This window comes from Salmo trutta, chromosome 33, assembly GCF_901001165.1.
Source record: "Salmo trutta chromosome 33, fSalTru1.1, whole genome shotgun sequence".
Lineage (NCBI taxonomy): Eukaryota > Metazoa > Chordata > Actinopteri > Salmoniformes > Salmonidae > Salmo > Salmo trutta.
This window is the reverse complement of record NC_042989.1, coordinates 30,009,657-30,027,156: the sequence shown is the minus strand read 5'-3', so window position 1 is coordinate 30,027,156 and position 17,500 is coordinate 30,009,657. Positions and strand designations below refer to the sequence as shown.

At 45.9% G+C, this 17,500-nt stretch overlaps 1 protein-coding gene across 1 annotated transcript in view; it reads left to right on the top strand.

The window, feature by feature from the left end:
• LOC115172106 (kinesin-like protein KIF26B) overlaps window positions 1–17,500 on the top strand; it is a 127,555-nt gene that overhangs the window by 68,674 nt on the left and 41,381 nt on the right. The window contains exons 3-4 of the mRNA XM_029729290.1: window positions 589–1,257; window positions 5,043–5,209. Of these exons, the coding sequence (XP_029585150.1) occupies window positions 589–1,257; window positions 5,043–5,209 (836 nt within the window). The remainder of the gene's footprint in view (window positions 1–588; window positions 1,258–5,042; window positions 5,210–17,500) is intronic.

Genomic DNA, 17,500 nt, shown 5'->3' with positions numbered 1-17,500 from the left:
CTTTACTCTTTTCTTTGCTCTTTTCGATCTCTCTCTCTCTGTCTACCCCAACCCTGTTCTCTCTCCTCTCTGTATCTCTTATTTGTTTCTCTGTATCTGTAGTTTCTATCTCTCTCTGAACAACTTTGTTAATGAGTTCTGCCTTTGTCTTTCTTCTTCTTCTGCTAAACCAAACAAGCAGACAAAGTCAGGCAGGAGAAAGACCTTTTTGTTTGTTCAGTCGACTCTTAGAAGCTTTATCTCTCTGAACAGAGAGCTTCAGAGTGCTCAAATAGATACAAATCCAGTGTGTGTGTTCAGTGTGTGTGTGTTCAGTGTGTGTGTGTTCTGTGTGTTCAGTGTGTGTGTGTTCTGTGTGTGTCTTTTCAGTGTGTGTGTGTGTGTGTGTGTGTGTGTGTGTGTGTGTGTGTGTGTGTTCAGTGTGTGTGTATTAGTTTCTCCATTGTTTGTTTAATGTATGCTACCATCAGAATCAACCACAGCCTATTTCAGATCCACATCCTCTGCATTGTGAAGATGTAGTGTTGTCAACCAATGTAAAGAACTTAACTAACCACCTTTCTCCTTCTTTTTCTCTATTTTTCATAGGATCCCTCCTTCTCCCTCCTCCTCCACGACAAGCTCCAGGTGCCCAACAGCTCGCGGCGGGCGTGGAACGAGCGTGACAGTCGCTGTGACGTGTGTTCCACTCATCTTACCCAGCTGAAACAGGAAGCAGTCCACATGGTGCTGACCATGGACCAGTGGGACCTGTCCCCCAGCTCGTCCCCCACCCTGCCCAGCCGCAGTGGCCTTCCCCAGGGCCCCACAGCACCACGGGACTGGGCCTACCCCCATCCACACCCACACCACCCTACCATGCCTCCGTCCTCCTCTAGTGCATCATCCTCAAGCCCCAGCCACACTGCCTCCAACCCCTGCCAAGGTGCAGCATCTGCGGGGCAAACCTCTGCCCAGGCAGCCTCTTCAGCTCTAGCCCCAGCCTCCTCATCTATAGCTCCATCCTCTGTGCACCAGGGAGGATACCCCCGCCATGGGTCCAAGCCCAGCTCCCTAGGGGTCGGCTTGGGGGTTGAGAGGAGAAACGGCTCTCCGGCACACAGCAGTAAAGCCAGCGGTGTTCAGCCGGCCCAGCCGCCCCACAGCCCTAGTAATAACGGTTCTGGTAGCGGAGCGTTACTGAGCACGGCAGCCCTGCAGGCTCACCAGTACATGTCTCGCAGCAATGGAGGGGGAGTCACACTCTACCCCTACCAGGTATGCTGTGTGTGTGTGTGTGTGTGTGTGTGTGTGTGTGTGTGTGTGTGTGTGTGTGAGATGATAGACTTTGAAATGCGAGTAGATAGAATTGGATCTGTTTCCAGAAAGTGTGTAACTGGAAAGAGGGTTGGCACAAAACAAAATGTGGAATTGTTATGTTCCGTGTCTGACTTCAGGGCCCATTTTGACAGGGATTGACCTTTATTTTTCAAAATGTCTCCCCCAATTTGTTGACCAAAGGGAGAGGAGGAACTGAGCTTCTGTCCTCCCTTTTCCTCTGAAATGGAGTTGCAGTCTGTCCCAGGTGTCGAGGCACAGTGGGTTCATTAGATTGTGTCTGGCCCCGATGACGTATATTAGCCATGAGCAAGAGGTCAGACAAAGTGTATGTGAGTGGAGGCTGTCCTCAGCTGAGAGTGGTAACCGAAGGGAAGATGAGGACACCTCTTGGAACAGAGGCTTCTGGGAGAGGACTGTAAACGGTTATTGAAAGAGACAGGTGGGGGGGGGGGGGGGGCGGAGAGAGCCTACGTCTGTAGATGTATTATTCCCTATAGGCTGCAGTTAGGGCAAATCAAGTCTGAAAAGTATGTAAAAATGAGAGAGAGAGTTAGTGCTCTGTGTTCTGATTCCGTGTAATAATGAATATCCTGATGATGAGGACTCCAGGGAACTCTCCTGTCGCACCCCTGTTCTCCCTCATCTCCCTACCACCCCCTGTCCCTCTACCTCATCTCCCTACCTCCTCATCTCCCCTGTTCCCCTCATCTCTCTACCTCCTCATCTCCCTACCTCCTCATCTCCCTACCTCCTCATCTCCCCTGTTCTCCCTCATCTCCCTACCACCCCCTGTCCCTCTACCTCATCTCCCTACCTCCTCATCTCCCCTGTTCCCCTCATCTCTCTCCCACCCCCTGTCCCTCACCTCTCATCTCTCTCCCACCCCATGTCCCTCTACCTCATCTCCCTACCTCCTCATCTCCCCTGTTCTCCCTCATCTCCCTACCTCCTCATCTCCCCTGTTCTCCCTCATCTCCCTACCACCCCCTGTCCCTCACCTCTCATCTCTCTCCCACCCTATGTCCCTCTACCTCATCTCCCTACCTCCTCATCTCCCCTGTTCTCCCTCATCTCCCTACCTCCTCATCTCCCCTGTTCACCTCATCTCCCTACCTCTTCATCTCCCCTGTTCCTCTCATCTCCCTACTGACTTATCTACAATGTTCCTCTCATGTCCCCTGTTCCTCTCATCTCCCCTGTTCCCCTCATCTCCCTACCTCCTCATCTCCCCTGTTCACCTCATCTCCCTACCTCCTCATCTCCCTACTGCCTTATCTCCCCTGTTCCCCTCATCTCTCCTGTTCCCCCCATCTCCCTACCTCCTCATCTCCCTACCTACTCATCTCCCCTGTTCCCCTCATCTCCCCTGTTCCCCCCATCTCCCTACCTCCTCATCTCCCTACCTACTCATCTCCCCTGTTCCTCTCATCTCCCCTGTTCCCCCCATCTCCCTACCTCCTCATCTCCCTACCTACTCATCTCCCCTGTTCCTCTCATCTCCCCTGTTCCTCTCATCTCCCCTGTTCCTCTCATCTCCCCTGTTCCTCTCATCTCCCCTGTTCCCCTCATCTCCCCTGTTCCCCTCATCTCCCCTGTTCCTCCCATCTCCCCTGTTCCTCTCATCTCCCCTGTTCCCCTCATCTCCCTACCTCCTCATCTCCCCTGTTCCCCTCATCTCCCTACCCCCTCATCGACCCCCACTTCCCCTCTCTCTCCCTCACCCCCCTCATCATCATCTTGTCTCTCCCTCACACTCCCCTGTCCCCTACACTCCTGACCCTTCTTCACCTCCCCTAAGCCTTTTTCTAGCCCTTCTGTCGAATTCATCCCTCACACCCTGTCTGCGTCCTCCATTCCCTCCCTCCCTCCGTCCCCTCCTTCCTTTTCTCTCCTCTATCCCTCCATCCCCTGTCCCAAGGTCACCTCTCTGAGGCCCGCCTGGCACACAGCCCAGGGTGCTACTAGAAATACACTGTGTGTGTGCGTGTCTGTGGAATAGAGTCAGGAAGATATTATTCTTTTTAAATTGAACCTTTAGTTATATAGGCAAGTCAGTTAAGAATAAATTCTTATTTTACAATGACGGCCTACCCCGGCCAAACCCTCCCCTAACCCAGACGACGCTGGGCCAATTGTGGGCCGCCCTATAGGACTCCCAATCACGGCCGGTTGTGATACAGCCGGGATCGAACCAGGGCCTGCAGTGCCTTAGACCCCTGCACCACTCAGGAGCTTTAAGATATACGAGTCCATTTTATTTCTTCCCTCCATTTTCCTTGTGCTGAGATGGCACAACGCCCATCAAACATTATGCCATAGCATATAGCCTAGCCTGTAGCGTATAGCCTAGCCTGTAGCATATAGCCTAGCCTGTAGCATATAGCCTAGCCTGTAGCATAGCCCTGTGATACTAATACCATGCTTTAGCAGTGTAGAACAGCTGCACACTAATCAAGAAGGGTTAGGCTCCCGCAAGCAGTCAAGTGCTGGCACCCGATCGAGTAGCCACACACACACAAACACATACACACACCTCCCAGTATGGTGTATGTGGCAGATGTCCTATATTTCTGTTTCTAAATCAGGTATTTCGGTCTGTGGATAACGCAAGTAGACTACTTCTACACTAATTAGCCAATCAATCAACCGTGTGTGTGTGTGTGTGTGTCCTGTGTAGCCCCTCTCCCCTCTTCCCTGCAGTAACATAGTGTGACTTTAACACTCCTGTTTTACCATTAGAGCAGAGCGAGAACATGATGATAAATCACTGTGAATTCAGACAGGAGGTCACACACAACCTCCAGAGCTAGACTACTGCAGGGGTGTGTGTGCATGTTGAAGGAGAGGGAGCTAGGGAGTTGAGAAGAAAGCCGAGTGAGAGTGAGGAGATGGAGAAGGAGAGATTTTGGGGGGGGAGAAAAGGAGAGAGAGTGAGAGCTTTATAAATGGTTCCCTATATCGGGATGACATTTAAAGAGTGCTGATACAGCGATATGGCGTGAGCCTGCTGGCACAAAATGGCCGCCGAGCTTCATCCATCCAGGTAGGACAACATATTAGTGGTGGATACTGGATAGGACTTACAGCCCCGTACAATGTAAAGCACCTATAGTCAAAAATACTACATGAATCACTAGATGAATCCAATGCATTAGTTTTATGAATATTCTTTATACTTAACAAACATTACTGAAAATGTGAAAATAAATTAAGGTTAACTTGATCAACACGTTCAAGAGGAACAATCAGATCTCGAGGGAGGGAGGGAGAGGGAGAGAGGGAGAGAGGGAGAGAGAGGGAGAGAGAGAGAGAGAGAGAGAGAGAGAGAGAGAGAGAGAGAGAGAGGAGAGAGAGAGAGAGAGAGAGAGAGAGAGAGAGAGAGAGAGAGAGAGAGAGAGAGAGAGAGAGAGAGAGAGAGAGAGAGAGAGAGAGGAGAGAGAGAGAGAGGAGAGAGAGAGAGAGAGAGAGAGAGGTGCCAGTCGGGTAGTATGGAGGTGACAGATGGAGGAGGATGGCACCAGGTCTCCCTCTGGTCTGACTGGCACTGTGTCACCAGTGGAAGGAAAACCGGTTCTTTTCTCTCCTTAAAGCAAACAAACAGGTGCAGTTCCTCCAGTCCTATATTCTTACTACTGTTTCTGTCTGTTGTTGTTCCATCTCTCTCCGATGTCCCCCTTTCTCTTTTGTGTTGTTATTGTTGTATAATGGCTGTGTGTGTGTAGATCTCCCAGATGATATCAGAGGGGTGTAGAGAGGGTCTGACGGAGGAGGCTCTGAACCACTACAATGCTGATGTCCCCGCCCCCTCACCCTCCCAGGTCCCTCCCACTTTGCAGGTTACCACGGCAACCCCAACCACCACCTCTGCTGCTGCATCCTTCTTCGCCAGGTAAGAACAACCAGATTTATATAACTGACACCTTTATACAGTGTATATGTAAACGCACAGACAGACAGTTAGACACACTGACAAAGGCCTGCAGAGTCCTTCAGCCCTTCCCCTGCAATCTTCCCAAATGAGTCAACTGTGTGGAGAGGCGTGCGCGTGCGCGTGTGCGTGCGTGTGTGTGTGTGTGTGTGTGTGTGTGTGAGGCCTGTTAACCAGTTCTATATTCAGTAGATGTATAAGTTACAGTGCATTCAGAAAGTATTCAGACCCCTTGACCTTTTCCACATTCTTTTACGTTACAGCCTTATTCTAAAATTGATTAAATAAATCTGTCACGCTCTGACCTAGGAGAGCTGTGTTTTTCTGTTTATTTAGGTCAGGGTGTGATATGGGTGGGCAGTCTATGTTTTTTGTTTCTATGTTTTGTTCTTGTTTTTCTAGTTCTAGGTTGAGTTTTGATGATCTCCAATTAGAGGCAGCTGGTTCGTGTTGTCTCTAATTGGAGATCATATTTAAGTTGGGGTTTGTCTATGGGGTTTTGTGGGTAGTTGTTTTCCGTTTTGTATGTTAGTTACCTGACGGAACTGTTGGCTGTCGTTTTTGTTATTTTCTGTTTAAGTGTTATCATTAATAAAATGTGAGCACTCTACACGCCGTGCCTTGGTCCCCGTTATACGACCCGTGTTACAAAATCTTTTGCCTCAATCTACACACAATACCCCATAATGACAAAATGAAAAACAGGATTTTTGACATTTTTGCAAATGTATTAAAAATAAAAAACAAGTATTTACATAAGTATCCTTTGCTATGAGACTCGAAATTGATCTCCGGTGCATCCTGTTTCCATTGATCATCCTTGAGATATTTCTACAACTTGATTGGAGTCCACCTGTAGAAAATTATATTGATTGGACATGATTTGGAAAGACACACACCTGTCTATTTAAGGTCCCATAGTTGACAGTGCAAGTCAGGGCAAAAACCAAGCCATGAGGTAGAAGGAATTGTCTGTAGAGCTCCGAGACAGGATTCTGTCAAGGCACAGATCTGGGGAATGGTACCAGCATTGAAGGTCCCCAAGAACACAGTGGCCTACATCATTCTTAAATGGAAGAAGTTTGGAACCACCAAGACTCTTCCTAGAGGTGGCCGCCCGGCCAAACTGAGCAATCGGGGGAGAAGGGCCTTGGTCAGGGAGGTGACCAAGAATCCAATGGTCACTCTGACAGAGCTCCAGAGTTCCTCTGTTTTGATGGGAGAACCTTCCAGAAGGACAACCATCTCTGCAGCACTCCACCAATCCACCAATCAGGCATTTATGGTAGAATGGCCAGACGGAAGCCACTCCTCAGTAAAAGGCACATGACAGCCCGCTTGGAGTTTGCCAAAAGGCACATAAAAGACTCAGAATATGAGAAACACGATTCTCTGGTCTGATGAAACCAAGATTGAACTCTTTGGCCTGAATGTGAAGCGGCACATCTGGAAGAAACCTGGCACTATCCCAATGGTGAAGCGTGGTGGTGGCAGCATCATACTGTGGGGATGTTTTTCAGAGGCAGGGACTCGGAGACTAGTCAGGATCGAGGGAAAGATGAACGGACCACAGTACAGAGAGATCCTTGATGAAAACCTGCTCCAGAGCACTCAGGACCTCAGATTGGGGTCTTGAACCCGATCGAACATCTTTGGAGAGACCTGAAAATAGCTGTGCAGCGACGCTCCCCATCCAACCTGACAGAGCTTGAGAGGATCTGCAGAGAAGAATGGGAGAAACTCCCCAAATACAGGTGTGCCAAGCTTGTAGTTTCATACACAAGAAGACTTGAGGCTGTAATTTCTGCTGATATTTCCATATGACATTTTTAATACATTTGCAAAAATATTTTAAAAAAACAGTTTTTGCTTCGTCATTATGGGGTATTGTGTGTAGATTGATGAGGGGAAAAAACAATTCAATCCATTTTAGAATAAGGCTGTAATGTAACAAAATGTGGAAAAAGGGAAGCCTGAATACTTTCTGAATGCTGTGTACATAATCAATAATAGGAATATTGAGACTGACAGTACATCAATAAAACACACGCACACATCCTAGTACAGTCGTCAATAACTCAGGCGATACATGAATAACTAACGTCAAAACATTAATATCTCAGTGTCTGTGTCTATGACAGTTATTAAGACATCGAGGCCGACATTCTCCTCTAAACGCCGTCCCACAAAAAATGTGAGAGCAGATTCTGCATTACATACCTCCAGGTATTTCACTCTGCGATACATTGTGTTACACATCCCTTCTCAAATACTAACCGCATCCCAAATGTCCTATCTCGCTATACTGCTGAATGTTATCTGGCTAGGTTTAAGAAATAAGGCCCGGGGGGGTGTGGTATATGGCCGATATACCATTGCTAAGGGCTGTTCTTAGGCACAATGCAAGGCCAATCAGCATTCAGGGCTCGAACCACCCGGTTGATAATTAAGCAATAAGGTCAGATGGGGTGTGGTATATGGCCAATATACCACGGCTATGGGCTGTTCTTATGCACAACGACCACAAAACCCAGAGGTGCCTTATTGCTATTATAAACTGATTACCAACGTAATTAGAGCAGTAAAAATACGTTTTGTCATACCCGTGGTATATGGCCTGATATAGCACGGCTGTCAGCCAATCAGCATTCAGGGCTCGAACCACCCAGTTATAATTAAGGATATACCACCTCTGATCTCTGTAGTTTAAACCCAAACCTCTGATCTGTAGTCTTTCTTCTAGATTTATAATTCTAACCTTTGATTTGTCTTAAGTCCTGGTCTCTGTTCTCTCCATCCTGACATAGTTGGGGAGAGAGGGAGGGATAGAGATACAATTAGATAACTGTGTTGTATGTTAACTCTGGTATCTGTGCGGCAGACACCATGGGCTCTATTTTAACAAACATAATGCAATGGCAAATCTTACCGCTGGCTGTAGCGTTATAGGTTCGGGGGTGTCAGAAATAGTTTTTGCTATTTTCACAACCGGAATTATGGGCGCAGCAGCTTGGTTTTGATGAATAAACAAGTAGGTGTGTTGATGCTTGGCTCCTCACTGGCCAATCAGAACGTGCTCCATGGCTAAATATGTGGTTTCTTCAAGTTATGTATTTACATTTTTTTATGTATTGCGTTGTCATCAACTCCAATTCGAATGTTAGTCCGTTATAGCCTAATTCATTAAATAGCCTGCCCCATATTTGCTAAATATGTTGAACATGTTTTCAGTCCACATTGTTCTAGTTGCATTGCTTCAATATAGAAATACTTTGTTAAACATCGGCTATAGCATTCACCCTGATATAGGGGCTAGGCCTACTGTAAATTGGAGTCTGCCAAACATAGTCTGTAACAGTCTGGGTATAACTGGTGCAGAGGAGTCAGGACAGCAGAGATGAGTAATAAAAGCAACTTTACTCAATAATATACATTCCATGTAGTAAATACAAAAGGACCGAAATGCAGAAAAGGACCGAAATGCATAAAACAAACACGCACAAAAACCATGGGGAAAACAGAGAGTTAAATAATGAACATTGTAATTGGGGAATTGAAATCAGGTGTGTAAAACAAAGACAAAACAAATGGAAAATGAAAAGTGGATCGGCGATGGCTCGAAGGCCGGTGACGCCGAACGCCGCCCAAACAAGGAGAGGGACCGACTTCGGCTGTCACAATTGTCGTATGAAGGAGCGGACCAAGGCACAGCGTGTGTATTGTTCCACATTTTATTTAAACTGTGAAACTATGCAAGACATTCAAATAAACTAATTAACAAAACAACAAACCGTGACGAAGAGGTGCAACATACACTTACTCAAAATAATCTCCCACAAAACCTAGTGGGAAAAACAACAATTTAAATATGATCCCCAATAAGAGACAACGATGACCAGCTGCCTCTAATTGGAGAACATCCCAAAAAACAACAACATAGAAATACAGAAACTAGAACCCCCACATAGAAATACAGAAACTAGACAAAACCCCCAACATAGAAAAAGGAAACTAGAACCAACATAGAAATAAATAAACTAGACAAAAACCCCTGTCATGCCCTGACCTACTCTACCATAGAAAATAAATGCTTGCTATGGTCAGGACGTGACATCGGCGGAAGTCGTGACATAGTCAATAAGAAAGATTAAATTCACTAGGCTTGTCACGTCCTGACCAGTAGAGGGGTTATTTGTATTGTAGTTTGGTCAGGACGTGGCAGGGGGTATTTGTTTTATGTGGTTCGGGGTGGTTGGTTGTTTAGAAGGGTTTTTGATTGATTATTTCCGGGTTTTGGGCTATGTTATATGTTTTGTATTTCTATGTTCATTCTAGTATTAGTATTTCTTTGTTTAGGTCATTGGGTGTTGGACTCTCAATTGGAGGCAGGTGTTTCTAGTTGCCTCTGATTGAGAGTCCTATATATAGGTTTGTGTTGGTGGTTTGTGGGAGATTGTGCTAGGTATAGCCTTAATGCCTTACCGGCCTGTTATTCGTCATTGTGTTTTGTGTACGTGTTTATTTTGTTTTTTCCTTCTTTGCCAATTCAGTAAAAGAAGATGAGTGCACATAACCCCGCTGCGTTTTGGTCCGACAATGATTTTTCTTTATCATCTGACTAAGAAGAATGTGACAAGGCTATTGATAAGGCCTAAAAAGACAGTGTATAATTCTAATAAAATTTGAATAAAACGAAACAGCAACTTGTTTTAAATAGTCATGTCTAAACAGAGTTACAGGCACAGTAATTGATCCCCATGGGTGTATAATTCAGACAATTTAGAATATGGAGGGTTTTACCCACTTTTCACAGGAGCTGGATAAAGGTCCACTCACCGTTATGCAGTGGTGTAAAGTACTTAAGTAAAAATACTTTAAAGTACTACTTAAGTAGTTCTTTGGGGTATCTGTACTTGATTTTGCTATTTATATTTTTGAATACTTTTACTTCACTACATTTTCCTTGACACCCAAAAGTACTTGTTACATTTTGAATGCTTAGCAGGACAGGAAAATAGTAAAATTCACGCACTTATCAACAGAACATCCCTGGTCATCCATACTGCCTCTGATCTGGTGGACTCACTAAACAGAGAACATCCCTGGTCATCCCTACTGTCTCTGATCTGGTGGACTCACTAAACAGAGAACATCCCTGGTCATCCCTACTGTCTCTGATCTGGAGGACTCACTAAACAGAGAACATCCCTGGTCATCCCTACTGCCTCTGATCTGGTGGACTAACTAAACAGAGAACATCCCTGGTCATCCCTTCTGTCTCTGATCTGGTGGACTAACTAAACAGAGAACATCCCTGGTCATCCCTACTGTCTCTGATCTGGAGGACTCACTAAACAGAGAACATCCCTGGTCATCCCTACTGCCTCTGATCTGGTAGACTAACTAAACAGAGAACATCCCTGGTCATCCATACTGCCTCTGATCTGGTGGACTAACTAAACAGAGAACATCCCTGGTCATCCATACTGCCTCTGATCTGGTGGACTCACTAAACAGAGAACATCCCTGGTCATCCCTACTGTCTCTGATCTGGAGGACTCACTAAACAGAGAACATCACTGGTCATCCCTACTGTCTCTGATCTGGAGGACTCACTAAACAGAGAACATCCCTGGTCATCCCTACTGTCTCTGATCTGGCAGACTCACTAAACAGAGAACATCCCTGGTCATCCCTACTGTCTCTGATCTGGAGGACTCACTAAACAGAGAACATCCCTGGTCATCCCTACTGTCTCTGATCTGGAGGACTCACTAAACAGAGAACATCCCTGGTCATCCCTACTGTCTCTGATCTGGCAGACTCACTAAACAGATAACATCCCTGGTCATCCCTACTGTCTCTGATCTGGCTGACTCACTAAACAGAGAACATCCCTGGTCATCCCTACTGTCTCTGATCTGGAGGACTCACTAAACAGAGAACATCCCTGGTCATCCCTACTGTCTCTGATCTGGAGGACTCACTAAACAGAGAACATCCCTGGTCATCCCTTCTGTCTCTGATCTGGTGGACTCACTAAACAGAGAACATCCCTGGTCATCCCTACTGCCTCTGATCTGGAGGACTCACTAAACAGAGAACATCCCTGGTCATCCCTACTGCTTCTGATCTGGTGGACTCACTAAACAGAGAACATCCCTGGTCATCCCTACTGTCTCTGATCTGGAGGACTCACTAAACAGAGAACATCCCTGGTCATCCCTACTGCCTCTGATCTGGTGGACTCACTAAACAGAGAACATCCCTGGTCATCCCTACTGTCTCTGATCTGGAGGACTCACTAAACAGAGAACATCCCTGGTCATCCCTACTGCCTCTGATCTGGTGGACTCACAAAACAGAGAACATCCCTGGTCATCCCTACTGCCTCTGATCTGGCTGACTCACTAAACAGAGAACATCCCTGGTCATCCCTACTGCCTCTGATCTGGCTGACTCACTAAACAGAGAACATCCCTGGTCATCCCTACTGCCTCTGATCTGGTGGACTCACTAAACAGAGAACATCCCTGGTCATCCCTACTGCCTCTGATCTGGCTGACTCACTAAACAGAGAACATCCCTGGTCATCCCTACTGCCTCTGATCTGGTGGACTCACTAAACAGAGAACATCCCTGGTCATCCCTACTGCCTCTGATCTGGTGGACTCACTAAACAGAGAACATCCCTGGTCATCCCTACTGCCTCTGATCTGGCTGACTCACTAAACACATGCTTTGTTTGTAAATGATGTCTGAGTGTTGGAGTGTGCCCCTGGCTTTCCGTAAATAAAAAAAGAAATGGTGTCATCTGGTTTGCTTAATATAAGGAATTTGAAATGATTTATACTTTTACTTTTGATACTTAAGTATATTTTAAACCAAATACTTTTAGACTTTTACTCAAGTAGTATTTTACTGGGTGACTTTCACTTTTACTTGAGTCATTTTCTATTAAGTTATCTTTACTTTTACTCAAGTATGACAGTTGGGTACTTTTTCCACCCCTGGCGTTATGGTGCTCACAAATGTAATGTTTTGTAAACGTAATGAAACCATCTTACAGACCACATTTGCACTTCTCCCGAAATAGCAGATGAAATTGCGTTGCATTCCAGCCATGTATGTTCTCATGTACAATCAATCTGTTTTTTAAACCAACAACAATATTTCTAAATAGGATTGGGTCAGAGGCACGATATCATAAATCGCTTCTCTCGTTCCATGGCACTGTGTGCACACGTAGGCCTAAATGTCTTTACGCATAACATTTGCATGTCTATGCATAAATACTAGCCTCCTGTCAATTGTATTGTTGCCTATGTGCGAGGCAGATTTTTTTGACAATCTGTCGTTGATATGGCGTTATAGGAGGACTGAATAGTTTGGATTGGAGGAGCATGTCTTTGGTAATCGGACAAGGGGTACTCTTTGAAAATGGGGAAGGATAGCCCAGGTTTGTGAATAGTGAAAAAGCATGAAGGCAAAACCCTCCAAAATATTTCAACGCGCTCTCACTACACCATTTAAAACCCTTTTATGTAAGGCTACTTCTGGCTAATGGCCAGGATGAAAAGATGTGTGTGATGCTGTTAAATCAGCCTTGATTAGGGGGAGGTAAACTATGCTCGGATTTTAATCTAACTAAACACAATGCGGGAAAACCAATCGTTTTTTTATGTTTCTGAACACGAGATTCACATCTCTCCTTCCATGGCCACTGTGTGTCATGAACATCTCTCCTTCCATGGCCACTGTGTGTCATGAACATCTCTCCTTCCATGGCCACTGTGAGTCATGAACATCTCTCCTTCCATGGCCACTGTGTGTCATGAACATCTCTCCTTCCATGGCCACTGTGTGCCATGAACATCTCTCCTTCCATGGCCACTGTGTGTCATGAACATCTCTCCTTCCATGGCTACTGTGTGTCATGAACATCTCTCCTTCCATGGCCACTGTGTGTCATGAACATCTCTCCTTCCATGGCCACTGTGTGTCATGAACATCTCTCCTTCCATGGCCACTGTGTGTCATGAACATCTCTCCTTCCATGGCCACTGTGTGTCATGAACATCTCTCCTTCCATGGCTACTGTGTGTCATGAACATCTCTCCTTCCATGGCTACTGTGTGTCATGAACATCTCTTCTTCCATGGCTACTGTGTGTCATGAACATCTCTCCTTCCATGGCCACTGTGTGTCATGAACATCTCTGCTTCCATGGCTACTGTGTGTCATGAACATCTCTCCTTCCATGGCTACTGTGTGTCATGAACATCTCTCCTTCCATGGCTACTGTGTGTCATGAACATCTCTCCTTCCATGGCCACTGTGTGTCATGAACATCTCTCCTTCCATGGCTACTGTGTGTCATGAACATCTCTCCTTCCATGGCTACTGTGTGTCATGAACATCTCTCCTTCCATGGCTACTGTGTGTCATGAACATCTCTCCTTCCATGGCCACTGTGTGTCATGAACATCTCTCCTTCCATGGCTACTGTGTGTCATGAACATCTCTCCTTCCATGGCCACTGTGTGTCATGAACATCTCTCCTTCCATGGCCACTGTGTGTCATGAACATCTCTCCTTCCATGGCCACTGTGTGTCATGAACATCTCTCCTTCCATGGCCACTGTGTGTCATGTCTGGAGAGGCTGCACTTCCACTCTCAAAGTTCATGCCTTTATCAACTGTGTAACCATTAAAACCTGCTTTTTGTGGGTCTTAAAACTTCCCATTAGCGCTGCATGAAATTGTCCACTTTTGCGCTTGTTTTTAAGGACACACCTCAGATATTGGCAAGGCACGCGAGCTGATGTTCCACAGGTAAATAGCTGAACCTGACGTGTGTTTAACACTTATAGAGCCCTATGTCTGTGTTCCTTCTCTACTCTAACAGACAAACTGCTTCTGGTAATCTCCGTCTCAAAACTGTTAAGTGCTCGTACACATACTGTGTTTTATGAAATGAACCATACTCTGTAAGTTACGGCCTATACTGTATATGTGTTGGGGCCACTCCAAGTTATGGCTTTATATAAGTGTTATGGATACGCTGTGTCAGGCTGTGTCAGGCTGTGTCAGACTGTGTCAGACTGTGTCAGGCTGTGTCAGGCAGGGTCAGACTGTGCCAGGCAGGGTCAGGCAGGGTCAGACTGTGCCAGGCAGGGTCAGGCTGTGTCAGGCAGGGTCAGACTGTGCCAGGCAGGGTCAGGCTGTGCCAGGCAGGGTCAGGCTGTGCCAGGCTGTGTCAGGCTGTGTCAGGCAGGGTCAGACTGTGCCAGGCAGGGTCAGGCTGTGCCAGGCTGTGTCAGGCTGTGTCAGGCAGGGTCAGACTGTGCCAGGCTGTGTCAGACTGTGTCAGGCAGGGTCAGGCTGTGCCAGGCAGGGTCAGGCTGTGCCAGGCAGGGTCAGGCTGTGCCAGGCTGTGTCAGGCTGTGTCAGGCAGGGTCAGACTGTGTCAGGCAGGGTCAGGCTGTGCCAGGCAGGGTCAGACTGTGTCAGGCTGTGTCAGGCAGGGTCAGACTGTGCCAGGCTGTGTCAGACTGTGTCAGGCAGGGTCAGACTGTGTCAGGCAGGGTCAGGCAGGGTCAGGCTGTGTCAGGCAGGGTCAGACTGTGCCAGGCTGTGTCAGGCTGTGTCAGGCAGGGTCAGACCGTGCCAGGCTGTGTCAGACTGTGTCAGGCAGGGTCAGACTGTGTCAGGCAGGGTCAGGCTGTGCCAGGCAGGGTCAGACTGTGCCAGGCTGTGTCAGGCAGGGTCAGACTGTGCCAGGCTGTGTCAGGCTGTGTCAGGCAGGGTCAGACTGTGCCAGGCTGTGTCAGGCTGTGCCAGGGTGTGTCAGGCTGTGCCAGGGTGTGTCAGGCTGTGCCAGGGTGTGTCAGGCTGTGCCAGGGTGTGTCAGGCTGTGCCAGGGTGTGTCTGGCTGTTCCAAGTTGTGTCCGGCTGTGTCAATGTTTCCGTAATATAATGTCCTGATAATGGCAAGGTTAGTTAGCTGGGGCAAAGATATACTGAATGCACACACATGCAGTATGCACACACATGCAACCCCCCCCCCCCCAACACACGCACCACTCTATAACTTTACTCTATATAAATTCATTTTGTTCCCTCTCAGGAACGTTATTGATTCCTGGTTTTTCAATACGTGTACATCACTCTGTAGCTTTGGTGCTGCAGTGGTGCTGTGTGTGTGTGTGTGTGTGTGTGTGAGAGAGAGAGAGAGATTTACGAGTGCCATGCTCCTATGTTGGCTGTGTTCAGGCTGTCCAGCAGGTGAGAGGAGATGGGAGTTGTAAATCGTTTGGGGTTCTAGCTGCACACACACCTGAATGACATTCCACACACACATTGTCACACAGACACACACTCTCTCCTGCCTGTCTGTGTATAGATTTATGCCAGCTGTAACTGGCTGTGTGTTTTATGGTACAGGTGTCATGACCTGTATGTCTGGATGAGGAGGTGTGTGTGTGTGAGCTACGATTTATGGTCCTTTCCTGTGTAATAACTAACAGATGGAGACAGAACGTGTAATAACTAACAGAGAAGTGTAATAACTAACAGAGGGAGAGATAACGTGTAATAACTAACAGATGGAGAGAGAACGTGTAATAACTAACAGAGAGAACGTGTAATAACTAACAGAGGGAGAGATAACGTGTAATAACTAAAAGATGGAGAGAGAACGTGTAATAACTAACAGATGGAGAGAACGTGTAATAACTAACAGATGGAGAGATAATGTGTAATAACTAACAGAAAGAACGTGTAATAACTAACAGATGGAGAGAACGTGTAATAACTAACAGAGAGAGAGAGAACATGTAATAACTAACAGAGAGAACGTGTAATAACTAACAGAGAGAACGTGTAATAACTAACAGAGAACGTGTAATAACTAACAGAGGGAGAGATAACGTGTAATAACTAACAGAAAGAACGTGTAATAACTAACAGATGGAGAGAACGTGTAATAACTAACAGAGAGAGAGAGAACGTGTAATAACGAACAGAGAGAACGTGTAATAACTAACAGAGAGAACGTGTAATAACTAACAGAGAGAACGTGTAATAACTAACAGAGAACGTGTAATAACTAACAGAGGGAGAGATAACGTGTAATAACTAAAAGATGGAGAGAGAACGTGTAATAACTAACAGATGGAGAGAGAACGTGTAATAACTAACAGATGGAGAGAGAACGTGTAATAACTAACAGAGAGAACGTGTAATAACTAACAGAGGGAGAGATAACGTGTAATAACTAACAGATGGAGAGAACGTGTAATAACTAACAGATGGAGAGAGAACGTGTAATAACTAACAGAACGTGTAATAACTAACAGAGAGAGAGAACGTGTAATAACTAACAGATGGAGAGAGAACGTGTAATAACTAACAGATGGAGAGATAACGTGTAATAACTAACAGAGAGAAGTGTAATAACTAACAGATGGAGAGAACGTGTAATAACTAACAGATGGAGAGAGAACGTGTAATAACTAACAGAGAGAACGTGTAATAACTAACAGAGGGAGAGAGAACGTGTAATAACTAACAGATGGAGAGATGAACGTGTAATAACTAACAGAGAACGTGTAATAACTAACAGAGAGAAGTGTAATAACTAACAGACAGAGAGATAACGTGTAATAACTAACAGATGGAGAGAACGTGTAATAACTAACAGAGGGAGAGATAACGTGTAATAACTAACAGATGGAGAGAGAACGTGTAATAACTAACAGACGGAGAGAGAATGTGTAATAACTAACAGAGAAGTGTAATAACTAACAGACGGAGAGATAACGTGTAATAACTAACAGACGGAGAGATAACGTGTAATAACTAACAGAGAAGTGTAATAACTAACAGATGGAGAGATAACGTGTAATAACTAACAGATGGAGACAGAACGTGTAATAACTAACAGAGAAGTGTAATAACTAACAGATGGAGAGACAACGTGTAATAACTAACAGATGGAGAGATAACGTGTAATAACTAACAGAGAGAACGTGTAATAACTAACAGATGGAGAGATAACGTGTATTAACTAACAGATGGAGAGAGAACGTGTAATAACTAACAGATGGAGAGAACGTGTAATAACTAACAGAGAGAACGTGTAATAACTAACAGAGAGAACGTGTAATAACTAACAGACGGAGAGAGAACGTGTAATAATTAACAGATGGAGAGATAACGTGTAATAACTAACAGAGAGATAACGTCTAA